The sequence below is a fragment of the Astatotilapia calliptera genome, chromosome 5, assembly GCF_900246225.1.
Source record: "Astatotilapia calliptera chromosome 5, fAstCal1.2, whole genome shotgun sequence".
Lineage (NCBI taxonomy): Eukaryota > Metazoa > Chordata > Actinopteri > Cichliformes > Cichlidae > Astatotilapia > Astatotilapia calliptera.
This window is the reverse complement of record NC_039306.1, coordinates 12,995,084-13,022,917: the sequence shown is the minus strand read 5'-3', so window position 1 is coordinate 13,022,917 and position 27,834 is coordinate 12,995,084. Positions and strand designations below refer to the sequence as shown.

At 41.0% G+C, this 27,834-nt stretch overlaps 1 protein-coding gene across 3 annotated transcripts in view; it reads right to left on the bottom strand.

The window, feature by feature from the left end:
• Positions 1 to 1,284: 1,284 nt before the first annotated feature.
• The window catches only part of LOC113022170 (glutamate receptor-interacting protein 2-like), a 181,780-nt gene continuing 155,230 nt past the window's right edge, over positions 1,285 to 27,834 (bottom strand). For all 3 annotated transcript variants that reach the window (XM_026167298.1, XM_026167300.1, XM_026167299.1), the window contains exons 13-25: positions 27,553 to 27,698; positions 26,155 to 26,235; positions 23,226 to 23,289; positions 22,039 to 22,184; positions 21,030 to 21,174; positions 11,196 to 11,335; positions 10,403 to 10,597; positions 10,110 to 10,266; positions 8,446 to 8,560; positions 7,616 to 7,829; positions 7,261 to 7,469; positions 5,718 to 5,864; positions 1,285 to 5,462 (exon numbers count right to left, since the gene is read on the bottom strand). In XM_026167298.1, the coding sequence (XP_026023083.1) occupies positions 5,304 to 5,462; positions 5,718 to 5,864; positions 7,261 to 7,469; positions 7,616 to 7,829; positions 8,446 to 8,560; positions 10,110 to 10,266; positions 10,403 to 10,597; positions 11,196 to 11,335; positions 21,030 to 21,174; positions 22,039 to 22,184; positions 23,226 to 23,289; positions 26,155 to 26,235; positions 27,553 to 27,698 (1,918 nt within the window). In that variant the 3' untranslated portion in view covers positions 1,285 to 5,303. The remainder of the gene's footprint in view (positions 5,463 to 5,717; positions 5,865 to 7,260; positions 7,470 to 7,615; positions 7,830 to 8,445; positions 8,561 to 10,109; positions 10,267 to 10,402; positions 10,598 to 11,195; positions 11,336 to 21,029; positions 21,175 to 22,038; positions 22,185 to 23,225; positions 23,290 to 26,154; positions 26,236 to 27,552; positions 27,699 to 27,834) is intronic.

Below are 27,834 nucleotides of genomic sequence, written 5' to 3'. Positions count from 1 at the left end.
AAGATAATGTAGTTTCCTTGCAGCCATTGAATGTTTTGCTACCCACAGTTTGCTGCAGCTGAGGCTCTCCAATTTAGACACTGCATGTTAAAAAACAAAACAAAATGCACACCAAAAATAAAAATAAAGAGCCAAAAGATTGATGTAATGTAACACAAATATTTGACTGTAGTCTCCCAACCAAAATCATGAGTACATGACTGGCTTACGTTGCACATTGACAACTCGTGCGGTAGAAAAAGCAACATGTGCTCTCTCCCCTACAGGAACTTGTTATAGAAGCATAAAGTAATTACCCAGTAACATTTACCTAGTTTGGCTTTCCTTACTGCTCAATAGCCATGAACTAGCATCCTCTGGTCAGAAGGTGAATCGCCCTTTATTTAAGCTGTACGACAAGATTAACCATGTTTACATGGTATATTTGTGAGTGACTGAGCAGGCGTGGGCTTGTGAAAGGGCTTTACTTTAGCTGATGATGTAATATATGGTGGATTATGTAATAACTTATCTAATGTACTGAAATCGCTTAATGGGTTCAGGGGAGTAATGCCAACAAGCTAGTCTAATAAAATGTGGTACATTACCATTAAATCTTCACATGAACATTTTTATTTTCCCCAAAATCGAAAAAGCACAGGGAATTAAATAACATTTTTTGTATTATAAACTTATCCGCGCGGAACAGTTGTTACGGTTCTGGATTGGGCTTTAAACTGACATTTGACCCAAAAATGCATAGGGAGTATACATGGCCACATACATACATAAAAGAAAAAAAACAAACAAACAAAAAAACAATTCAGAAGGCTTTTCTCAGCATTTTCATTTTTTGTTGCTTTACAAAAGTTTGTTCCATTGTACATGAAAATACTTACAGTGCATGGTATTCAACAGTGTGCTTTATATTCAGCAGTAAGTGCTTGGAGAGAAGTAAATGTCCCTTTTTTGTATGTGTGTTGAGTTTACACTATTTTAAGCCTTTTCCGGTTTTTGGAAATAAAAATATAAAGGTCCACAATCCTTTAAAACCTCACTACTGTACAATGAAATGTACACAAATTAGTTTACACACACACACAGACACATACACACAAACACACACACACCTCTGAAACAGTGTATGCCCAGAAGTAGTGGACATTTTTTGCACATACATGTATTAGACAGAGAAACGTTGACAAATAGAAGTCTTCTGTATATCGTTAGCTTCATAGCATAAGTGCCTAAGTCATTGACTTAGTCCAATGACTTAGGCACTTATGCTATGAAGCTAACGATATGTTTTGTTATTCACACCCATACAGACATGGAAATTCTTATAGGGTGCCGCTGAATTCTGTTACATAACAACATAAGAAAATGGTAGGAACAGGGGTTGTGACTCTCTCAAAGTTGAGTTTTTTTTGTTAGTCTTGTCGAAAAAAAAATGCTGTTCTATTACTCACTTATAATAATATCCTTATACTGACGATGTATCCATCATATACTCCATATAGTTTTGTTCACCATAATTCATGCTAATATGTGTACACACACAAGTGTGCAAAGGATGTTTAGATTTGTTTTTTTCCTCAAAAAGGACAAAACCTTTATCTTGCAACTTGCGCATTTATAAAATACTGCAGTAAAGTATTTAAATGTTAACTAAGAGCAACCCATACATAGATGAGCAGTTTCTTTGAAATTGTATGGCTTCATCATGTCTATCAATAGGATTAAAGAAGACAAAGAAGTGAACTGTGGTAAGTTCTTAGAAATATTTGGATGATGCCAGTTAGCGTAAAGTGTAAAAGATTGGTGCTGTTTTGGTGGAAAATGGTAGCAAAACCAGAGATTGATTTTAGTTTTATTCTGTTTACTGCAATTTATTTAAGTTAACTGCTACTTTGTAGAATTTAAGCACCTACTTTTGCACAGCACATTCATAAACTGCCAAGATCAGTAGGAGGGAACAAGAGCCAGCCCAATTTCAGTTAATCCAAAGATAATTGGAGCAAACACATTTTTGGCAGGAAAAAGAAAAAATCATGAGAAATTAGGGGTCTGAAGGAAATGGAATTAATGTCTGGGGTTGCAAAACTTGAAACTTGAAGACTTGTAAGTTCTAAAGTTTCTGTGTGAAGGGTATTTCAGTGCTCCAGCTACTTTGAGCATTCTGACTATTGTTAGTCGGATGCACAGTGCCCTTGATTATAAAATCAAGCACCCTGAAATTTAGTTTTTGGGAAAGTCAAACCCAAAACAGGTTAGTATGATGGCTGATGAGTCACAGCTTATGTTGACACAAAGAAGAATAAAGCAAATTAATAAATAAATTGCAGCTGTACAAGATGATGCTACAGCTAGGACTAGCTCTGTTAAATATTAATGGTGCACCACTCCAAACTAAAAAAAATGCTACTTGTTGTGCTTCTGACCTGATGTACTGCCTTTGGCCTTGGACACTGTAGTCTCATTCATTAATGAGGCGTCAGTGGTGTAAAAATACAGATTGTGTGTCTAACCACATTGCAGGTGTAAGGTTCTAGTTGGCTGTCTCTTGAATTAGAAATTAACATTCCCTTAGCAGTAGAAGTAGAAATATACTTAGGGCTTTAAAACTATCGCACAACTAAGATCAGGTTTAGTTCAAGAAGGGATCTGTAAGATGTGACAAGGTTGCTAATCAAAAGTTAGCAGGGGAGGCTTTAGGAAGAAGAGAAAGGTTTACTATTTTCCCAATAGTCAGCATTATGTGAACTGATTAGAATCTTGCACTAATGAGCTGTCAGTCAAGGAAACCACAACACTTAATGTTGTGGTGAAGGTTAATAGTGGGTAAAACCAGCTCTCAATCCTTGACATAACATTTGGCACACACTCTGTTCAAACTAATGTTTGTTCTTAGTTCAATTTTGGATCCATGATGAAATTGCAAATGAGCACACACAAGTAGTCAGGAATGCTCACAGTGCTTCAAAGGGTGCTGACCATTAAAGGATAGTGGCTCAGTTTAACTCAGGCCGAACTCTGGAAATTTCCAATTGCACCTTGGAATAGAACCTGCTGATACACTCACATACAAATTACACATCATAAACAGACATTCATGAAAGACACAACAAAATGGCTTGATAATAAATGCATAACACACACTGTACGGTTTCATTTCCTTTGTTATCAGAGCCTTTTGTGTAAGAATGTGTGTGTCGGAAATTTGTCCATAGTCTGGCTTCACCAGCAACCTAGTGTAGTAGGTCTGATAGCAGATGATGCTATTGACTTTGTTCATAATCTTTGTGCAAAAGGGCGAGTGTTACCAATAAATCCAAACAGCAGTAGTGCTCTATAGCTATTATTTGAATGAACTGTGTGTCCTAGTTTAAAAGGCTGTTAAATTAAAAGCCACAACAAAGAGAATGTTACTTCTTTATGACTTGTTGCTTGTTGTTCCCACTGCCTTAACATCTATACAACAGCATAAATGATCCATGACAATGAGACTCTTCAATAATTGAATCTTCCTCAAGGACCACATAGGGTTTAGTGGTGAGGCTGCAGATCACAAGCAACTGTATACCACTTCCTTATTAGATGTGTAGAAGAAATACAGATTATATAATAAAAAAGAAAACAAAAAATAGAATATTATCAAATATTCCAGTTTGGTAATATTCCAGTTCTGGAACATATCGGGAACAACTGTGTCTTGTCTCCTCTGTAAAATATGGCGGCATGACACTCGGGCATTACTGCAGAAGGCCCACAACCATAAATGCTGATCTCATGCTGGACAAATGAAAACACGATGATTCATACTTATAAGTGATACTCCAATGGAAAATTATGAATATTTTAATTCCTATAGATCCTCCTAAATCACACTTGTCATTGTGTTGACACTGCCTGCTATTGGGAACAGCTTTATTCACTGCTTAGGCATTCTTCTCCAAGAATGGTCCCAGTGGCTCACAGTATATATTAGTTTTGAGGTCGCTGGTAAGTGAAATGATCCTTTTGTTGTTGGATTATATAAATCAGACTTAACATCTTAAAATTAAACTAGCTGCTAGTTAATTTATTCTGCGGCACACATCCTTACACAAATATGCCAATAAAGACAAACAGATGTTACATTAAATCACTCTGAGCCTCAAATCTAATAATTTTGCGATTTGAAATGAATTTGAAATGCTACTGTTGCTTGACATTGTAGTCTTGCAATGAAATATGATGAGGTGAACCCAGTGATCTCAGACAACTATTGATATAGTGGATAATGTCATAACATTTGGCACATTTCAAATGCAGGTAGATGTTCTTCGTTTGGCAGTACAGTTTGTTCTGGGGCACAGCCACTCATGCTCATTTATGGTGTAGCAAAAGCCGTGATTGGTCAATTCCACTTAAGACACCATTTTTCATTGGGAGCAGAAATTACGCCCTTCCCTCCTTTCACTTTAATTTTATGATAGCATGAAACAAAATAACAGTTTGGCAGTTGTGATGGAATCACTGATGACATCTTCATAAATCAGCGTTGTGATGTCACCAAAGTGACATTATAATGTGCAGCAAGATCCAATAGAGAAGTCTGCCTTGAAAAAAAGACCTATACTTGACCACTCCAGAATTTTGTTTTTTTCTTGGTAATGTCAAGTGAGCAGCAGTGTTTGAGCAGAATCTTAGCAGCATTATGAAATTCTAAAATGGCTACTTTTATTATAGACACACTCCCATTATGAACTGTTTGTTCCGTTTTCTGTTAGTACTTAGTAACCTTCTGTGAAACAAATGGAAACCCGAAACTGAGAATTTTTCTCCGGTAAAATCATTTACAATATTGTATAAGGCAGATCTCTCAGGTGCAAGTACTGTAGGTTCATGGGAGCATATGGCCTTGCAATAAAAACTGAAATAATCTTACCCGTATTGCAGGTTAAAATGAGTAAAAATGGCTATTTAAAGTGCCGAGTAAGTCATTGTTGAAATCGAAACAACACTGAGTCCAGCCAGTTATTGGGAGAGCTTTTGGTGTGTTTTTCTGTATTGTGGTGATGCTTTCATATAGACCGTACTGTGTAAAAGCAGTTCAACCCAGTGTAAATGGGATGGGGAGACTATGTGAGCATGCACGTGTTAGGATGTGTGTTCCAGTAGGAGTCTCTGTATTTAAACAGATATACTGCAAGCCGGTGGAGTGTGTGTGTGAGTGAGTGTGTGTCTGCGTTTTTGGGCCAGTTCCACTATGTATAAGTTTATGCTTCATCACCAGTTACAATATGTCTTCTGTATGTTTTGTGCACGTGTATGTATTTGTGTTACAGGTCAAGTGCGTGGTCTAAAGTGTTGTTATTGTCCTCTGGGTCATCATTGGCAAGTGGGTTGCGGCTGATGACCAGTTCAAGTCTGTCTCCTGCTTCTGTGATGAGAGGTACGGCCAGACAACAGTCAAAGTCTCTCGTCCTTACATGGTTCACCTAAATACAGTCAAAAAGATTAAGCCAATGGTTACTTTGGTAATTTGCATAACTGTAGACATTTTTAATTTAGCAAACAAAAAAAAAGAGGGGGACGTGAAGATAACTACATGTAAGCATAACAAAATATGATGTAAAGAATTTTTCCAAATGCTGAGGACAGAGTGAGCTTTTTTCTTTCTTCACAACAAAAAACTATATTAGAATTAGGGATGCAATGATGGGCAGTACACTAATTATTATCATCATCATCACCTGCAGGATCCTGTCATAGGGTCTAAGCCCGGCTCTGTCAGCAGGGCCATCAGGTCTGATCATGTTGACATAAACACCTTTTTCCAAGAAACCATCTGACACGCTAAAGCCAAAGTCATCACTCTCTGGGTCCTTTATCACTGTTACCTAGTGACAGAACACAAGGATGTGAGGTTGAGTAATAAAATGTAATTTGCTAGTATCTTGTGCTCCTAATCAAGACAACAGAACAAAAAGACTATTCACATGTCAACCCGTCTGATGAAACTGTCTCAAAATATCTGTTGTGTCACTGCAGGAACAATAAGTTTCTCTGTGGATGGGAATAACACTTGTAACCATGATAACTGCACACAAACATAAAGAAAGCTGCGCAACACATGAAATTTAGACAAAGAAATGTCACTGATAAATTAACATATTCAAATTTATTTAATCAAAGTACAAAAATTTGTCTAAATTAAAAGTTTTGTATGCAAATTAAAACCAAACCAACACCAGATGCTAAAATAAACAGATTTTTAGCCTGAGATCCAGATCCAATTCTAACTGGTTTAAGATCCCAAGCAGAATAAAAATGCTCATTAAACAGGACGACCAGAATAAATGCACACAAACTGACATTTATTACTTTAGGGTGGAATAAACTATTTTGTAAACTGATCCAAATAAATATTTTACCATGTAAACATTTTAACCTGATTGCTTTCTGGGTGTGTATTCGCAGCTGAAAGTTTATTTGTAATACAAGGTCCTAAAGAATAAACGGAAAAAACGATAATGACAATTGTGCTGATAATAGACGTCTTTCTTCAGTGAACTGCCATGTGCCACAAAGCAGGAACCAAAAGCCGAATAAATGGACAAAGCCATATAATATAATGGACAACTGTAAGATAAAGTCTTTATTATTGGTAATGCAATCCAGATTGTTTGCTGTACCTTTTGGATACAAAACCAAAAATGCAGCAGCATTATGACATTCATCTGAAATGTTGTATGATCGATTAACGAGGCACGACTTAAGGCTGTAATAGTTGTTCACTGTGATGTATTTTCTCTCTATGGATAAAACATGTATTTCTCATTCTGGCTCTGAGCTGTACATGTTTCACTTGGCCCTCGTCTCCTCAAATTGTGACTGTAAATTCATGGAAGGCTGAACTACATGTAGTCACTTGCATAACAGTTGCCCAGGGAGGCTGGGTATTTATACTGTATTACATAATACTCTGCACTGTAAAAAAGAACATTTCAAACCTCATAAGAGTAAACTAGAACTCACTATGCATGCTAGCTAGAAAGGGGATATTATTAAAGTTATTAGTAATGACAGTGTTTGACATGTCAAGTCAAAATGTGTACTTTAAAGTTTGGACCAGATACCAATGCTTACAAACTTTAACAGCAATGTCAGCTTGAATGGTTACATTGATATTTTTGGTTGAATTCTAATTATCTACTGCAAGTTTACCTAATATTCTCAATATTTCATCCTAACCCACATCAAAAACATATTTTGTCCAGTTCTCTCTGAACTCACTTTGTGAAGCTCTAGTGGTGTTGGTGACAGAATACCCTGCATCTCTTCTTTGATCCGACGGGACTCCCATGTCCTCTCTGATACTCTCAGTGAGGCCTTTGACTTGGGCTCGTGGTGCAGGAGAGGGGATTGGATATCTTGGTGAATGTGGACCCCTTGTTGTAGGTGCAATTCCTGGTTGAAATGGGCCTCCTCGTGTAGATGGGGGTCTGAGTGGCAAACATATTGCAAGTGTTTTTAACCAACTGTTTAACAAGTAATCCTTCTATACATGGTATAAAATGATACTTTACTATATTTTTCTGTTTAAAATTTGGAAACAACCACCCTTAGTTGTGTCATATCAGTGACTAACCTTGGTGAAGTTGAGCCTCTTCATGAAGGTGGGCTTCCTCGTGAAGATGAGCACCCTGATGGAGGTGTGTTCCTTGGTGGTGCAAGTTGCCTTGATGCAGGAGAGAATTTCGCCGCAATGGGCTCATCCTGCTGTGGGTCAGTATGGGCTCAGATGGAGGCTTGTTGACACCATCTACACCAAGACTGATGGCTGTGCCTGTCATGATGGATGCCTGCAATGAATTGAAACAAGTTGAGTTACCGCTTTGTAACCAACCATTTGGAGACATTGAGTGCTTGCCAATGTGATTGTTTGACAAACATTCATACGTTCAGCACAATTTGTTACTGGTTTAAATACTATTGGTCAGACTGGGCAGCATCACCTCATCCCCCGTCATAATGAACACTGGTGCTCCACAGGGGTGTGTACTGAGGCCTCTCCTGTACTCACTCTACACCTACGACTGCACGGCCACTAGCAACTCCAACATCATTTTGAAGTATGTGGACGACACTACAGTGGTGGGTCTTATCACCAAAGGTGATGAGACGGCTTACAGGGAGGAGGTCAGCGCCTTGACCCACTGGTGCCGAGACAACCATCTCACCCTCAAATACTAAATACTAAACATGCTATACATTAAAATAAACTGCAGATTAAACATGATGTTTACAACCATTAAAATATGAGGGTTCATAAAAACCTGCAACAAAACTGTTGTTAAAACCCTTTGACTCAAGTGCAAATCCACTTCAGTGAGCACTGTATGCTGATTAAGTCCAGTATTCATCTTTGATGCCAATTTTACACTTGAAGTCAAATAGTTGTGAAAAATACTAACTAACCTCTATTTCTCTTAGTAGTTCTGACTGGCCACAGGTCTCCAGGTCCTCCAGAGCTTGACACCAGAAACTGTCTTCTGGATCCAATAGAATGCCATCCGGTTGCTGGCCAATAAATCTGCCACACAAAAACAGACACACAAATAAAACAAGTTTCCACACCCATTTTGCTGGATTTTCTCTGTTGCTGAGTACTACAAAAGGGGAAAACCATGCAAAGCAAGACAAATATATTTAAGCTTTATCTTCATGGAACTGCCTTTTGATCACACGTTGTGTATTGTGCGAAATGTATTTTTCTCTTAAATATTTTATTATTATGATTATAATTATTATAATTATAATATTTATTTATCTAAAGTGCAGAGAATAGTTGGCTACATGAAAATGCAGTGTGCCTGATTTAGCACTGGAACTTTCACTTACAAAAAGACATTAAGGACACAGAATCTGTACACACACTGTCTGTATCTGTCATGGTTAAACCGAACAAAAGTAATCATTTAACCCAGAATGTCCCCAACTAACACGATTAATTCACTTTCATTGTTTTACTGATTTTTGTTTTTTTCCTCGAAAATCCCTTTCTCTCGCTGTACACCCTCAAAAGTGTTATGTAACTTTAACATGCTGACTAGCCTTAGCCTTCTGACTCATCACAGCTTTACACAGAGATACACAAAGACACAGGTACAACATATTCACAGTAGCACTGACTTCATGACTCAATCTCTGCAATGAGGTGTACCCTTCGCCATGAGCTCTTGGTGATGATACTGGCACAGTGAAACAGTGTTAAAGATAAAATCCTTTCTTGCAGAAAATAAGCTCATGCATTTTGAAGATCTATAGTGGTGAAATATATCATACCATTCCACACCATACCATAGCACTTTATTCATAAAACAGCTTTAGAAACATTAGCAGGGCTGACCAAATTGCTGTTCAATAACACCAAACATAAAAGACAAACACGGGCCAAAGGGTAAAAGATACAGAAAACAAAACAGCTTTAGAGTATATAAAAAGTAGATAGAAATCACAGTCAATTTCACACTGTGTCAAAGGATAGGGACTAAAAGTGAAGGACCTGTCTGAGCTGTGATTCCTAATCATTCCACAATATAATAATTAATATAGAACTGACATCACAAATGCAATCACTCCAAGGAGCTTTATATTGTCAGGTAAAAACCCTACAATGAAACAAAGAAAACTCGAGTAATCTGATTATCCCTATGAGCAAGCACTTGGCATCACTGGGAGGAAAAAACCTCTGGCAGAACCAGACTCAGGGAAGCACAGCCATCTGTCATGATCGGTTGGGTATGAGGAGAGGAAGACAGGACAAAAGATAGTGTTGATGAACCATAGAAACTATTATCTATGTCACCTTGAGGTCAAGGTCAGATCACCTTGACCTTGAGGTCAAGGTCACCCCATCATTTCTTTTTACTGCTGAGGGATAAAAAACACACACTCACAAATAAACTGTACAATCAAGTGAGTGCAGACAGCCTACAATGGCCCTTAGTCAATAAGTCAACATTTATATGGATTTTTATGAATAAAAAAGGTGATATAAAAAAAAAAGTGTATGATAAACAAAAAAAAAAAAAGACAGTCACAACGAACAGCTTTGTAGCTAAAACTAAATTCAGACCTACCCTGGTGGTTTGTCCCAGTCATCCTCACTGAAGCCTCCATCACTAAACGGGTAGTTCTTCCGACGTCCAGGAGGAGGCGTGGTACTTCGTTGTTGCTTGGCACTACGCCACTCATGCGGGTGTAGAGCGATACCAGCTGCTTGATGGGTGTATGTACCTACAAGAGGATAGATGAAATGACCAAATACAAGAAAGAGTGCTTTTAATATATTCCTTCTTTTCATTAACATATTTCTTACAGGGTTAAGACATCCTGAAATTTCACCTTCTACACATGCTCAAATGTAGCTTACCCTGGCTCCCATAGCCTGCATCCAGCCCTGAGCCATCCCATGACTCCATAGCAGAGTCAACGCTGGGTATTGTTGTGGAGTAAAGCTCTGATAGCTTGTTGGTTTGTTGGCTGTCTGTCAAATCATCCTCCTCAGGGTCACTGATCTCGTTTTCTGTTGTGTCCTCTATATCTGCTGTCTTCCTGTCTTCTATGTCTTGAAGAAAAAAAAAAGAGGCCAATTTAATTTAAAGGTTAACTCTAATTTTTAACTTGGTAAAATACATATGTGAACCTTTTACTACATGTATATTTTTCAACATTAAATGCTTATAAGAGACAAAATGAAACTTGAACTGGTTAACCTACTGACCTCTTCTCTGCATTTACCTATAAACAGGTTTTAAATCAGATCTATTAGGATATGAGTTGCAAACAGCTAACCTGTTACATACCACTTATACAGTACAAATATTGTATGCATGTTTTAAACAACAGGGTTTCCATATCTTCGCCCCGCAAAAGCTGTATTACTGTATTACTTTCCTATTTTTTTTACCTCCTGCACAGGAACTGAAACCATCTGATTCTGCGCAAGGTTTTTGTTCTATTGACCTGGTGTGCAGATAACGGAAGAACCTTTGTAATGCAAGTAACACCTTATTTGTAACTGTGATTACTGAATTTAGCACAGTAACGTGTTACATTACGGCGGTACTGAAAGATGTAATGTGGCAACGGTAACACGTTAGCCAACACTGCGCACAAAAGACAGATTTAAAATGCATGTTACTGTTACTAGTTTTTATACTTACTGTCAAGCTGTTTTTTTATCTTGAGAGTGACCGTCTCTCCAGCCATCTGCAGCAAGTGGATGGCTTCGCTCAGCGGCTTCCCTTTCAGGCTGACACTGTTGATAGCCAAGATCCGATCACCTACATGTATAGCCCCTGTCCTACATAGGTACGAGATACACAAAGGTACAGAAGTAGAAATTTGTATTATTCCCACACAGGAAAAGTAAAAAATGTTAAACCTCATACATATCATTATACAAGAAGATTGTTAATAAGCCTAAAAAGGACTCTAGAGGGGTCTGAATAGCATTAAACCATTAAATATCTATCAAAAAAGTTATTTGTGAAAACATATTTTGACCTCTAGTGCACCATGTTAGTATTTTTAAATAATACCGCAAAATACACTAATATCAGAAATTCTCATTTCCTACAAAATCAAAGATCAATGTACAAAAAAGCAGCTGCTGTCAGGAGTAGTGTCGTGGACGAGAGAAGGAGGACCCAATCGCTGGACTCACAGGCAGGTAGGTGAAGGTGGATGTTTATTGCCGAAGGAGTGAGCAAACAGTACAGAGGGAGGAAATGGCTGGCTGGCTGGCTGGCTGGCTGGCTGGCTGACTGAATGAATGAATGAACGAACAAAGGACTGGCTGGCTAACTGAACATACAGACAACACTAACATCAGACGTACATCAATGACACGACAAGGATCGGATGGAACTGAGGACTTAAATATGGGTGATGAATGATTAGAAACCGGTGAGTACGCAGCTGAACTTAGTCTGACTAATGATACATGGAAATAACTGGAACACAATACGCAGGCGGTATGTTGGCACAGAAAACACAGATGTGAAAATAAACTGAACATGACAAAACAGAAAACACTGGGTCAACGACCCAGGAACCCTGACAGTACCCCCCCCTCCAAAGGCCGGCACCCGACGGCCAAAAGAAAAAAAACCAGAACAGGGCGGGCGGAGGGGGCACAGGACGGAGGGACGGAGTCCACACAGAGCCAGTTCAGGCGGGCGGCCACGCGGCCAGTGGCTGAGCCCATACAGTTCAGGTGGGCGGCCACGCGGCCGGCAGAGACGCTGAAGTCGATCCGGTGGGCGGCAGCGAGGAAGACGGCGGCAGCCACTGAGCCGGTGCGGTGGTCGACCATACCGGCGACGAGGAGAAGGCGGCCAAGGAGCAGCTGCAGAAGGCGGCGCGGGAGCCGGCGGAGACTGAGGAGCAGCTGTAGGGCCAGGCAAAGCAGAAGCCGAAGCTGAGTCTGAGGCCGGACCAGGCGAAGCAGAGGCCGAGGCTGAGTCTGAGGCCGGACCAGGCGAAGCAGAGGCCGAGGCTGAGTCTGAGGCCGGACCAGGCGAAGCAGAAGCCGAAGCTGAGTCTGAGGCCGGACCAGGCGAAGCAGAGGCCGAGGCAGAGTCTGAGGACGGACCAGGCGAAGCAGAGGCCGAGGCAGAGTCTGAAGCCGGACCAGGCGTAGTAGAAGCAGAGGCTGGACCAGGCGTGGCAGAAGCAGAGGCTGGACCAGGCGTGGCAGAAGCAGAGGCTGGATCAGGCGAGGCAGAAGCAGAGGCTGGACCAGGAGAGGCACAGGCTGAAGCTGGACCAGGCGAAGCAGAAGCAGAGCTAGGTGACAGCGAGGCAGCCGCAGGTGGTGGCTGGACGGGCTCCTCGGGCCCTCCAGCGGAGACGGGAGGCTGGACGGGCCCCTCGGACACTCCAGCGGAGACGGGAGGCTGAACGGGCTCCTCGGGCCCTCCAGCTGACGAGGAAGGTTGCTGGATGGGCTCCTCGGGCCCTCCAGCTGACGAGGCATGAGGCTGGTGCGGTTCTCCTGAACCCCCAGCTGACGAGGAAGGTTGCTGGACGGGTTCCTCGGGCCCTCCCGCTGACGAGGCATGAGGCTGGACGGGCTCCTCGGGCCCTCCAGCTGACGAGGCATGAGGCTGGTGCGGTTCTCGGGCCCTCCAGCTGACGAGGAAGGTTGCTGGACGGGCTCCTCGGGCCCTCCAGCTGACGAGGCATGAGGCCGGACGGGCTCCTCGGGCCCTCCAGCTGATGAGGAAGGTTGCCGGACGGGCTCCTCGGGCCCTCCAGCTGACGAGGAAGGTTGCCGGACGGGCTCCTCGGGCCCTCCAGCTGACGAGGCATGAGGCTGGACGGGCTCCTCGGGCCCTCCAGCGAAAACGGTCTCAGAACCAGTGGGCACTGGAGCCCCTGGCACACACAGGACAGAACCAGCAGGTGCGGGGACCTCTGGCAGGGAAGCGGCCGGGCCAGCGGGTGCGGAAACCCCTGGCTGAGAGGCAGGGTAGCTCACAGCTGGCTCTGGGTGCTGTGGCTGCAGGTCCGGGAACTGAACAGGATGGTGGACGGGCGACTGGACTACTGACTGGAGGACAGGAGGCGACTGGACTACTGACTGGAGGACAGGAGGCGACTGGACTCCTGACTGGAGGACAGGAGGCGACTGGAGTGGAAGCTGAACAGCAGGTGAGGGAACTGACTGGAGTGGAGATGCTAAGGGATGAACAGAGGTAGGCGAGGCTGACGACGGAGCTGAGGTTGGTGTGGCTAATGGTTGAGCTACAGACTGAGCTAGTGACGGAGATAAGGCTACAGCTTGGGCTAGTAAGGCTGGTGCCTGGGCAGGGGCCAGTTCAGCTGATCTAACTAGGGATAGTGCGAGGGCGTGAAAGGCTGGGTCAGGAGGTGGATGAAGTGGTGAGGTAGCAGGTGAACCGGTTAGCTCTTCCAAGCCGCTAGGGAGTTCTGGCTGGGTTCTGGCTGCCCTCAGCCTGGGCGCTGGGACAGGCACGGGAGGTGGCTGGACACCAGTCACCCCCACCCGAGAAACAGGAGCGGGCGTGGAGGTAGACTGGGTCGCAGCTGCCCTCCTCCTGGGAGCTGGCACTGGAGTGGGTGTAGCCTGACTGACGGGAGTGGAGATAACGACCGGGTGTGTGATACTGGCAGGTTTCTCTGGGATCGTTCTGGTCCTCCTGCCTCCACTATTTACAGTCTTTGACTGAACAGTTTTTGGGGGAGCAGAGCAGAAAAATTCGTCCCAGTCTACGTCCTCTTCTAGGAGGGAGACTCCCCATGAATCAGAGATAAGTCTATTAGTTATTTGAGGTGAAGAATCAAATGAGGAGGGTGGAAAACAGTCACTAGAACTCACCACCGGGAGTAGCTGAAAAAAGTCCTTGTTATGGCGGCGTGTGCGCCGCTTTTTCCGGGAAGAGGAAGCGGGTGGGGTACACAGCCGAGCCTCTGGCGCGGGAGCCTCCATTGAGCCGAGGTGGTAGGTGGAGCCGCTGTGCCATGGCGAGGGTGAAGGTCCGGTGAGTAAAACGGCTGGCGGGCGAGCGAGGAGCGGAGCGGCGGGAGAGCGAGCGGCCGAAGCTTGGCCTGTGACGCCCACTCTCCGCGGCGAATGCTCCGGTGCAGGTGAGGCAGCAGGTGAGGGGGGAATGCGGCGTCTCCGAGGCCCGCCCAGAGCCAGGCGAGTCCCCTTGAAGACGTGCTCTCTCTCCGCGAAGAGCCGCTGTTTTCCCCGAAGCCCCTCCGTCCAGCGAAGGAGCGCTGCCTCCTGCCGCTCGAAAAGTTCAGAGTCCGCTGGGTCCACAACGCGTGGTCGTGTCATTCTGTCAGGAGTAGTGTCGTGGACGAGAGAAGGAGGACCCAATCGCTGGACTCACAGGCAGGTAGGTGAAGGTGGATGTTTATTGCCGAAGGAGTGAGCAAACAGTACAGAGGGAGGAAATGGCTGGCTGGCTGGCTGGCTGGCTGGCTGGCTGACTGAATGAATGAATGAACGAACAAAGGACTGGCTGGCTAACTGAACATACAGACAACACTAACATCAGACGTACATCAATGACACGACAAGGATCGGATGGAACTGAGGACTTAAATACACGCTGGGTGATGAATGATTAGAAACCGGTGAGTACGCAGCTGAACTTAGTCTGACTAATGATACATGGAAATAACTGGAACACAATACGCAGGCGGTATGCTGGCACAGAAAACACAGATGTGAAAATAAACCGAACATGACAAAACAGAAAACACTGGGTCAACGACCCAGGAACCCTGACAGCTGCAGTGTTTACAAGTATTATTGCTACTGGTTTATTTTTGATTACAATTTTTTCCAACTAATACAGATTTTTGCCAATTCTGATTTTCTAAAAAAAGTTAACTGACAGCATGTACAAACAAAAATCAATCTTATCAGGACACACACCCATATTTGCTTTTCCAGTTATCTCTATAATTTTCCTCATAACTGCTTTGCTAATATTGAGGCAAGACACTTGTCCTGTGTTAGCTTCTTTAACATGTCCATATTCAACTGGGTGAAGATGATTTAAGTGTCTGACTAGATTTGTTGTTACAATTTTTGTGTGTGTGTGTTTTCCCCCCTGTGGTTTTCTTTGGAGAACCTTTGTGTCTTCACTCACAGCGAAGAGATTCCATGCTAACGACATGTTAGCATATGGCTATAAGTGTGGCCGTGATTTTTTGCCTGTGGTGTTGTGGAAAGTGTGTGAAATGGATTAGTTTTAAATTGGACATATATGAGGCTGACATGTGAATCTCAGTATGACACAATTATAATCTAACAGAGGGCAGGCGACTGGATAGTGTCACTGGGGCTGCACCACAGTGGTATTGCTCATGGCTACATTCATATTTTAGGAAGGATTTCTGACCTGTATTTTATTATTTTATACTTAGATAAGAGCAAGCAATTAAAGCTAGAGAAAAAGAAAAACACATTTGTATTTACCTTGGCTCCATGTTTTTCAAACTACTGTAGGGCACACGATTGGATAGAAAAAAATATATAACAATGGTCTGCAGTGATACAGTGTTACTACAGTGATACAGAGTTTCTATAGATAAGATCTTACTCTTTTATGTTCATACAAAACTAAGATAAGATAAAGTAAGGGAAAACTAAGATAAACCGCCATATGACTGGACTAAGGTCAGAACAAGGTGAAAAGAATAACACTGCCTCCCTTGAATATCATTAAAACTTTCACTTTCTTGTAAAGCCCTATAAGAAAGGAAAAACTGTCTTTTATATTCCAACCTAATTTGAGGAAGATATTCATTTTGAGGTCTCACACACAGGCTTATGAAAGCATATACTAAACATATATGTTAAACACTTTTTGAGAAAGCCTAGCATAACAAATACGTTTTTTTAAGGATATAGGGATGGTGTTCTTGTGCCCATACTAAGCACTCCTTCAAAGTTGATGTCAAAGAGCTTGATTTTGGTTTTATCTTACCAAATAACCTTCTCCCAAGTCTTCTCTGAATCATTTAGATTCAGATTTAGGTTCACTGGTAAATGTAAGATGGGCCTATACATGTGCCTTTTTGCTGCAGTCCATTACAGCATAGCGTGTTACCAAATGTCTTCTTGGTGACTGTGGTCCCAACTGCCTTTAGGTCATTAACAAGCTCCTCCCATGTAGTTTTGGGCTGATCCACCACTTTTCTCATGATCATCTGCCCAATTTGATGTAAGATCTTGCATGGAGCTCCAGACCAAAGGTGACTTATGTTTATTTTATATTTCTTACATTTCAGAATTGGTACACAACTCACTTTTGCCCAAGTTGCAACAAGGCAGAGCCAAACCCAACCCAATCATAACCTAGGCTTATCACTAACTCTGATTTCTGATAAGGATGAGCTTAAATCCTGGAGAACAACACCTATCCTTGCCAACCTCACCAGTGGACGGATCCATCTGTGAGCCTGTGTGTCCTTGATGGTATTCCTTGGCTATCTATTGACTTAATGAACAAATGTTTTTATCAGCATTTTGCTATAATCTATAACCTGGCATCCCCATTCATCTTAGGAATACATTTTATAATCACAGGTCTATTAACCCTGCATAAATCAGAAAAGCCATGCACTTAGCTGTGATTTGAGTTCTTGAACCTTTCAGATCTTTTGCAAAGGGCCTTCGTGTAACTATATATACAGTATATACAGATTACAACAGCCTCAAGTGGCTAATGTTCCATCCTGGCAGGCTAGTCGGCTAATGGGATATCAGCCGACTAGCCTGCTGGTCTTTGTGACTCCAAAAGTTTCCTCCTTGTTCCCACAGATTTTTTTTGCCAGAGTGCAACATCACTGGTAGCTTATATTGCCATACTATGCCTCCAGTTTTACTGACAGATCGTGCACATATTAAACAAATGCAGTTAGATGACCCAGTCACTGCCCAGCTGTCCAGAAATCTAGGAACAGACCCATGTGCAGACGTGAGTGGAAACAGTTCCTCATCATCTTTTGTTTACCATGGTCTACTCTACTATAAAGACCCAAAGCACAGATGTGGTTTGCATCAATTGAAATACCTTAAACACTCCATGGTACCTTGCTCAGTTACTATCATGACCACCCCACTGCACGTCACCGTGGTATTTCCCAAGCACTCGTAGAACTGTAGTCTAGGTTTTTTTGGCCAAAAATGGCAGCGGATATCAAACTTTATGTTGCTTCCTGTTCAGTCTGTCAGGTTATTAAATCAAGGTAGGTTTTGTTGACAATTTCTCCAAGTAGATTAAGGTGTGTGTGGTTAGAGGGGCAACAGCACAGGTGGCAGCCAGTAAGTTTGTCAGTGAAGTATTCACCAGACACAGTGCCCCTACCTGTCTTAGAAGCTCACCATTTGTGACTGAGCCGTTTGAGCACGTCAGCTCCACCCTAGGATCCATGCATTACAGCCTGTCACCCTCAGACTAAAACTGTATTATAAGCTTATGTTGGAATCTTATGACAATCAAACTTCATGGAATAAGTTTCTTTCCCAGATCTGCTTTGGATTGCATATAGCTCCTCCTCCTTCATGGATGGATACATAGTGTCATACCCAGAAACTCTTAGAGCCTTCCTGCTGGAAGCCCATAACAAATTTAAACTTTTTAAAAGTTTTGTATCCTCTTATGTCTGATGTAAAATTAATACAGCATTTTATAAAAAGATCATGCCAACAGTCAAACAAGATGGTGTTAGTGTGATGGTCCGGGGCTGCTTTATTGCTTCAGGACTTGGATGACTTACCATAATTGATGAAACCATGAATTCTGCACTATTCCAGAAAATCTTGATGGAGAATGTCTAGCCATCAGTTCATGCCCTAAAGGGTGGCAATGATCCAAAACACACCAGCAAGTCTAGCTCTGGATGGCTCAAATGAATAAATAATAAAACAAAAAAAATTTAAAAAAAAAGAGTTTTAGAGTGGCCTAGTCAGACTTTTAAATCTGACTGATCTGATCTTTGACGTGATCTTAAACAAGCCATTCATGGTCAAAAACCCTCCAATGGGGCTGAGATACAGTAAAATAATTCTGAAAAGAAGAGTGACTTGAGAGACTCATTGTCAGTTATCCGAAATGCATGAAATCAGTTCTTGCTGCCAAGAGTGGCACAACCAGGTGCAAGGGGCACCACTTTTTTCACATAATAATAATGTGTATGTGTTAGTCCCCATAGGGAAATAGTTCCTCTGCATTTAACCCATTCACCCAGTGAAGCAGTGGGCAGCCACCAATGCAGCGCCCGGGGAGCAGGGTAGCCGTTCAGTAGAGTTGAACCCCCGACCTTCCGATCATGGGGCCACCACTCTACCTACTGAGCTATCCCTGCCCCGAGGTAGGTTGGGTAGGTTGGATAGCCTTTTCTTTTAATAAATAATATCATCATTTAAAAACTATTTTGTATTTGTGTAGTATTAAATTGAGTGAAATATGTGCTATAAATATAAATATGCAAAAATTAATTACATTTTTTTTTAAAGCACTGTAGATGACTTGTAGAAAGAGGACTGCCAAAAAGTTAAACTTAGTGCTACTTTCAGAAAATCATGTGCCACTAAAAACAATATCTGGAAGAATGCATTTTCTTTCTTGGTGAACAGTATGTACGCACACGGATAAGGTAGACCTAAGTTATAATGGTCCTAGTTTGTGCCTGGCCCTTACGCCCTTTGGTGGTTAAACAAAATTAAATCACTTGACCGAAAAGAAAAAAAGAAAAGGAGAAATAGTGGGTCGGTGTAAGATGTAGCACTGTGGTTATCGTTTGTATTCCTGCACTTTCATCTGTGTCAAGTTGCACCAAGTTTATTTGTAGAGTGCTTTTAGCCAACAGGTCTGAGTGCTTTATCGACAACAGTTTAGAATGGGAAATAGAGCAATTACATCACAGACTCAGAGAAATGGGGTCACAGTGTGTGTGTATTTGGAAGTGGGAAAGTAGCATGTTGCCTCTGTGAACATAGTTTGACGGAATAACACGTGAGCCTGTTATAAAAGCTGAAGGTGCTGTGTGGTGGAGTGGATGTAAGCTGAATTTACCAATGGATGTTTATGACTCAGGGAAAACATTGTGTCATCTTTCTCTCAGTCTTGCTTTGGACACTAGCTACCATCTCGTGTTTCAGAATATCACATCTGTCATTACTCTGTGTCAAATGGCACATGCTGGACACTCAACTTCTGGTGTAGAATCTGGAAAATGGATGGATGGAAGGAAGGAATATAGGCTTGGTTGTAGCAGAGACAAAAATATCAACACATGAAAATTGGAGATGCACTGATTGTTTGGTTTTTATCTAACTGGCTCGGACCAATGATTGGTGGATTGCCAACTGATATATTCAATTCTGTGTTGATGTGATACAGTTGATATTAACCATTGCAGAAATGTAAATACATGTCACATTGACATATACTTCAACAACAGTAATTGTTCTGCTTGTTAGCAATATGCTGTGCAAACATGCAGTGAGCTTTAATTGTATGTGGTCGCCTTATGCTAACACAGTATCCTGTTATCTGCCAGTGGACATGTGTGCATAGGGTGCATCGCATCCCTGTGTCTCCTGTGAGAGTCTGTCATGTCCTCTGTGTAGGTTTCCTTGGTCATGTCTGCATCTCGGTAATGTCTCATCTCCATTTACTTTCCCCATGTTCCTCTCCTTGTGTTTCATCCCTCTCGCTCCCTCGTCCTCTGTGTGTCTTAGTCGTGTCAGGGTCTTTTGTCCCCCTGTTTGCTTATCCCCATCTCTGTGTCAAGCCCAGGTGTCTTCGTCTATGTCTCTGTCTGCTTCCTGTTTATTTTGACAGTCTCTTGTCCCGTGTTCAGTGTGTTTAGTTTTGCTTCCCTTGTGTTGTTATGTTTATTCATCCCAGCTGTGTTCCCATGTGTTTCCTTCTCCCTAATCATCCCTGTGTGTACACTTTGTGTCAGTTTTCCTTTGTCTCTTGTCGGATTGTCTGTTTAATCTTCTGTGATCTCAGGATTTCCACGTTTCTTATTTCCATGTTTCTCTTGTCTTTTTCCAGTTCAGTTAGAGTTTATGGTTTCCTTTGCCTTTGTTTTTGTACCCTTACCAGTCAATAAATTGTCTCGCTTTTGGTTAATTCCCGTTTCACGCCTCGTTCCGTCTGCATTTGGGTCATCACCTCAAACTCCAAAAGTCTGCAGCCATGGAGCATGAGTCACCTCTCTTTTGGAGTTGCTTTTTTTGTGAAAATAACTACATTTGGTTAATGTAAAATAACGCAATCTTCCATGCTTGGCTGGTACTCTTGTTTTTTTTAGTTACAGAGCAACACAGACATGTAACACATGACAGACATAGTGAGATATTCAATTCATTTTCAATTCATCAGCTTTGGATTTATACAAAAATGCTCTATCCAGAAATCTAGGGAATTTCATTTAGAGCTACAAAGTGGCAACCTAGAATTCCCAGAAGAGATTTTGTGTGTCTGAGTATGTACCTTTCTGCAAGGCCTCTCTTAGTTAGGCCTGATATAGTGATGGGGTCAAAAGGCTCCTCAGTGCCAGAGATGGTGATACCCAGAGGGCCTCCGTACCGCTTCAGTTCCACTGTGTATATGATGCTGCCTGATGTCTCCTGCTCATCTGATACACACAAACACACATACACGCACAAGCAGTCACACACAGAGACACACACACACATTAATCTAGTGTTTCAAGTCTGAGGAGTACATTATACCGTCTGATGGATGCTTCTTATCTGATGCACACGCACACAAAACACTTCAGGTCACTAAGTAATACTGGATCCCATTACCTGCTCACTGGAAATGTGCACACACAAACACACTTGATTCCAGAAGTAGGTCAAAACGCTTCTTGAGACTACACTGGTAGGCAAGACACAGTTTCCATGGTAACCAAGGAAAAGACTGCCTTGTCATCATATAGCATGCACACATGTTATTTCCTCCTTGTGTGTGTTTGTGCCTGATGACTACAGTCTCATTATTTACCCTCATTACACAGTCCCTAACTTAGTTTGTGTGTGTGTGTGTTCACGTCATATTATATAACTTGAATGTGTTTATATGTATACACAAATACAAGGTGTAAGCTGTAAGACTGTTAAAATGTGAATATGCGACCATGCACAAAAGTCCTTAGATGGATTAGGACTCTAGGCTACTGCTTGTTGTTTCCAGTTCCCATAATAGGTCACTGCACATTTTTCTATATAAAATTATACTATATTGTAAAAACATGTTGGATTTATGTTGTAATTTATAATACATTCTTTGTTTCACATGAAGACCATTTTAGTTGTGTCAGTGTCCCAGAGTTTTGGACAATAGTGCCACCTTGTGGTCAAACCTCATTAGTACAGCTTTCTTTTTTTTCTGACGGTAGCTGAAATAATAAACTGAAGAAAACTTAAAACATCAGCTTATCTCAGGTCAGAGCTCTGTCCCTCAAATATAGAAACAACTATATTCACAAAAGTACCTGAGTTGTCTTCATCTTTACGTATTTTTAATTTGACGAGTTCCTCACACTGCTGGAGGATCTGCTCCGCATCATCTCTGGAACAGTTTTCAAGTCTGATGTTGTCAATAGCCAGCAGCTTATCTCCAGGCTCCAGTGTTCCTGTTCTGGTGGTGAGAGAGTGAAAGAATAGAGAGTGACAAAGAAAAAAGAGAGAAAAAGTCAAAGCATTTGAGACTCTCTTAGATATTAATCAAGCGCTGAAGTAAAAACACTTATGTTACTAAGTTGAATAATTTCTATAATTTCAAATTTAAAAGGGCTCAATGGAATTCTAAAAAAAGTGTAACTTTATGAGTATATGATATGACATAGCTTGCTCCTCAATATATTAGTTGGAAAATAAATACAACACCCATAAACCCAGCCACTCAGAAAAACAAAAAAACCTGTATTGAGCTGGCTAGTTTTAGTGGTCCTTGCTATGTAAGTCTCCAAACCTCTATATAATTTATATTGTTAGAAAGTGGTAGTGCTCACTCTTATTACTTACTTTTGAGCACTATTCAGCTGCTTATTAACACAAAAATCTGAGCCCATCCACAAGGCAACAACACAGTGCATTTAAGTATATAAATATAGTCAAAATGATCCCTTTAGTATTAAATGTCCATCATTTCAACACAACCCGAGCATAAGATCTATTTCTTTATGACTGCAGTGTACCCGTCTTCTGATGTTAGAAAGGTGTTTGATACTATCGTGTTAATATGGACCAAAAAAATTTCTTCCAGTGTCCAGCACGTTGCTGAATATAGGACACAAAGGATTAAGGCAAGGGGGTCTATGTTAAAGCTCATATCACTGTAACTGTGTATTACTGTGAACAAGAGAAACACACATGACTAGTAAAGTCTGGTGTCCTTTAGTTCTTAGTGTGTAATTTACTCTAAGATTAAAAACAAAACAAAATAGCCCAGAAGGTGATACATTGTAACAAGTGTCATAAAACACAAGGACAAAGTGAACTATAATATGGATATAAATTCAAAAACAGAAAACAAAACAAAAAAAAAAAAAACCCCAGAACAAAATTAAATTGAAAATAATTTTTTTTTAAGGTGGCAGACCCCCCCCCCCCCCCCCAAAAAAAAAGCGAAACATGCAGTCCTTACAAAGGAATATAACACTAGTCCCTAAAAAAATACCTGTGAGCCATGCTCCCCTTCTTGATGTCAGAAATGATAAGAGGCTCCCCTGGCTTCTTACTGGCTGTTAAGGTAGATGAAACCATAATAAGATTTAGAAGGAACAGCAGCAACAACATCAAAATATAACATGTCAGTCAACAAATAAAAATAACAACAACAACAACAATAATAATAATAATAATAATAATAATCAGTTCAATATAAATAGTAACATTAAGGTTGTATAGTCATCCATCCATCCTCTAATATCACCTCTTTAATCCCATCAGGACAAATTGCCTGCACGCAGATTTGTCACAATAGCCAACATTTTGGGTTCCCTGCTCTCTGAGCGTGAGCCCAGAAGCTCCATGTCTTTGCTAGCTGTGAATATTTTCTGTTCAGCAGGTGGCACCATTGCACCATTCTCTTGTCTCAAATGCGGCCAAGGAACAACCTGCTTTATACCATTTTATATACACCATACATCAGAATTGTGACAATATAACTTAATTTGAGGTTATTATCATTAGTTATTTAGATGGTTACAACTATAACACATCACTACAATGTCACTGAAGAACAAGGGAGTAACTAAATAATAAAATCCCACATTTCAGGGCTGAAAATGACCGGAGGTAAGAGAATTGGTTTGATTTGGACATTTGATTTACATGATAGCTCAAACATCCTGTCTCTTTAGCTAGGAAAGTTGAAATAAGGACAAAAATGTTTTTATGCGCTTAGACTCGCTATAGTTACACTATAGTATACTCTCAGTTATCCTGTAGGACTGGTTTGCAGAAATAACTTAAGAGAGCTGCACTGTTTCTGCGGTGCTTATGTCTTCAGCTATTTTTCTTACACGATATATATATACAGCACTTTTAAATGCAAATGTGTGGCAGGGATATGAAATGTCACTTGGTATCAGCAAACATCAGAGGCAGGCATAGTAGGCATGTGCAGATACACACAAGGTGCACACAAGGTTTTTAGCATTGATGCCTAATGTAAGAAGGGATAGAGAGAAAATAAGAGAGACTAAAAGAAAGTACATTCACAGCTGCATCTCCTTCAGTACCCCCCAATCATGTTGAGTGGACAAAGGGGCATGTGGAACTGGCAACGCCAAAAAGATACACAAAAGCAGGTTTACTCTGAGGATTTAATGGCAGCATTTTTACAGGCAGTCAAGACAATCTTTAGGAGCCAGATATCACACCTCGATTTAGTATTTACTCCAAAACACAGACAATGATTTACATCACCATTAAAAAATATATAACATATTAAGTTAAGGCCCAAAATCCTAGACATAAAAAGTGCATATTTTCTTTAAAGAAATTCAACATAGTGGACAAGAAAAATAAATAGGCATTGCCTGCTTGTTTTCTTCCACACAACCTCCAGCAAAATTGCTGGGGCCCAGCCGTCTTCAATTATCTTCTCTTTAAATATTTAAAAATGTGTCAGGTTCAGTATTTCGCCTGTCACTGAGCTAATGCTTCTTAAAATAATACAGCGTGGAACACTACATTATACCCACATTCCAGGCTAGGTATAATTAAACACTGAATTTAGGTCATTCCCAGTGAAGAATGAAAACTGTGCTATAAAGCTTTACAGATACAGTTAGCGTGTGATGAATTACTTTCTCAATAACCACTTTTGACTGGCAGAATAATTCCAAGTCTGCAGGGTAAATGCGCAAGTGTGTGCTTTTATTTTTGATTACAAATGTTTAAGGCGACATTGTACTGTATACACTACATGACCACTGATCATTGCGCCCATGTGTTCTTTTTGAACATCAACTTTGGAAAGGCTCTATGGATTCTGCAACATAAATTTACTCCTATTTATTTAACACACAGTGAGGTTGACCATTGATGTTAGCGGGTAGCTCATAGCCAGTATTTTTGTTCATCTCATAGTATATTTAATGATACCGAGAAATATGTTTCACAAAAACTAGAAAAATTAACCCTGACCTTGTGCACTCGAATTCAAACTAACATCAACCTACGAACTGCTGCCACAAAGTTTAGCTTCAATTTCTTTTCTTTACTGCAGCGGCACCAGGCTCATCAGTAATTCAGACGTCCTTTTACAGTTCCCTGCAGGGGGATTCCCTGATGCTCCAGCTCAGATGAGATATATATTTTCTCCAGTGAGTTCTGGGTCTACACTTGGATCTCCTCCAAGCCTGGAGAATCTCTAAAGGAAGGTACCCAGGAGGCATCCTTATTAAATCCCCGCACTACCTCAGAGGACATCTTTTGATGAAAAGGAGGTCTAGTTCTACTGCGAGCCCGCCTTAAAATTTTGGAACCTGTCCCCTAATGCAGGGCTATGTCTTAGGCTGTGAACATAGACAAACAACAGGTGAGCAGTCATTCATGTTTTTCTGCTTTGAAGTCCATCTGATAATTGCATGCATAGTTATTGCATAGCAGTGTGGTGTCTGAACCCAACAGATCTATGGAGAAAACTGATTTTGATCACTTAGGATCTCTTTCTTTTGGTCGCTACTTAAAGCTCATGATCATAGATGAAGTTGGAAGAATCAGGAGATGGAATCCAAAGTATACCTTTTCCTCTCAACTGTCTCTTCTCCACAATGGACCATTGAAGTGAAGTTCAAAGCTTGGTCAAAAACATCACTGTAGAGATTTTGTGTAGATTTTCCTCAGTTGAAACTAAGTGACTTATCTCTAACTGAAAAAATGCTGGACACAGTGTAATGCTAGTGGCACCAGAAAGACAAACAATATCTACAGCATTTAATAAACATTGTTGGAATTTATAGCTTAGCTTCTCTGCAGACTTTGTTATCATAAAAAATGCATGTGGGTGGTCGAATGAATTTTAAACATTCTGCCAGCAGCTGTTCAAAACAAAAAGTGGATCACATGAAAAATGTTTCAAGTGTGTGTGTTCCTACCACTGATGGTGAGCCCCAGTTCCACTCCTCTTTTCTTCGGCAGTTTGACGTGGAAAGTACCACTGCTTGGCACCACTGATTCTGCAACAGAAACACAGACACACACTTAAGCATAACCAGAGAAACAAGTAATGTAAAAAGAAACAGATAATACTCTCCTACATGGCAAACGGGGACTGTAAATCCTCATTGTTTGCCTACAGGAGTAAATACTAATTCTACCAGTAAAACACCTTTAAAACTGTAAGCACAGCAACTACGTAAGGCTTTCTGACTCCTTACTTGGATCTGTTTCTTACTTTAGAGTTTGTTTCGCTCACCAAGAAAAGGTCATTTAATTTCCTGAACAGCTTGTGCAGGAAAGCAGACAACAAAACAGATCTACTCAAAGTAGTTAAAAAGGAAAACACACTAACAATCAAGCAAACAAAAACCAATATAAATATAACACTGGGTGAATACTTACCACCCAAATTTAGGGTTATTATCAGTAGATCTAATAAATCTATTCTTTTTAATTTATAGAGTTAGTTATGAGCATCCTTTACCTCCAAATTATCTGCTAGCCATATAACTCAATGAGTGAAAAAGCTACTATTAATAACTGCAGAGACCTCAATCAAACACTTAAATTGTTTGAAAATTCCCACTGACTACCTAAACTGCACAGTACTTTATTTTTTCACAGGGACTTTTTACACTTACAGGTGTAAAAGTACATGCCTGGATGTATAATTCCATTATACTACACATGTATTTTTTTTACCAAGTCTCTTTTGAATCATTATTATGAATAACAACAAAAAAACAAAAATGACTTTTTGAAAAATTATATCAAAGTTAAAAAAGAAAGCAGGTCATTCAGCCTTCACTTACTAGAATGATGAAATTATAGTACTGAACAGATTCCCTTCAAAATTAAGAAGCACTACACTGTATTTATTTAATGTAATTTGATTCCTAAAAAATAATCTTGGATTGATGTAATCCTAATCCGAGTTTAACATTTTCCAAAATGGAATCTGTTGAGACTTTTCTTCTACAGAGAAATCAGAAATAAAGACCCTGAATGAACTCTTCATACTTTCCACAGGGGTTGACAGCATGTCAATGGTGCCATGCTCTGCAGTGAAGAGCTGTATTTATTCTGTCTAATCCTGCCTGTGCTAACACAAAAGCTCACAGCACAGGAATCTCACCAGTATATCCAGTCTGTGAAAATGAGATTATATGTGCTTTTTAAACAAAGGTATGTCTTAAATGGGAGCTATTAAAGAACACAAAGGTGTCTTTCTATTTTGTGAAAACGTTTTTCAGGCTTCGCAAATTAGCAAGGAATATGTATGGTGCATGTGTGACATGGTATAAGGTCTAAAACGTTTTGCCAAGTTTACAAACCTGCTACATCAAACTCTATTTCCAGTGTGACCTTATTGGTCAATGCAGCATCTCGGAGGAGCTGATTGGCTTCCTCGAGTGTTCCGTCTTCTGTGGGGATTCCATTGATCGACAGAAGACGGTCTCCTACCTGCAGCAGGCCACACCTAAGAGAAAATCAAGACGCTTTAGTGATTGGAAAAGCAATGCTTCCATGCTTGACAGGTTGCAGAGAAAAAAGTGGAAAAAGCAAAACAAAAACTCTCCAGCCCTCATTTTATTTTACCAGTGCAGCAAAGTGTG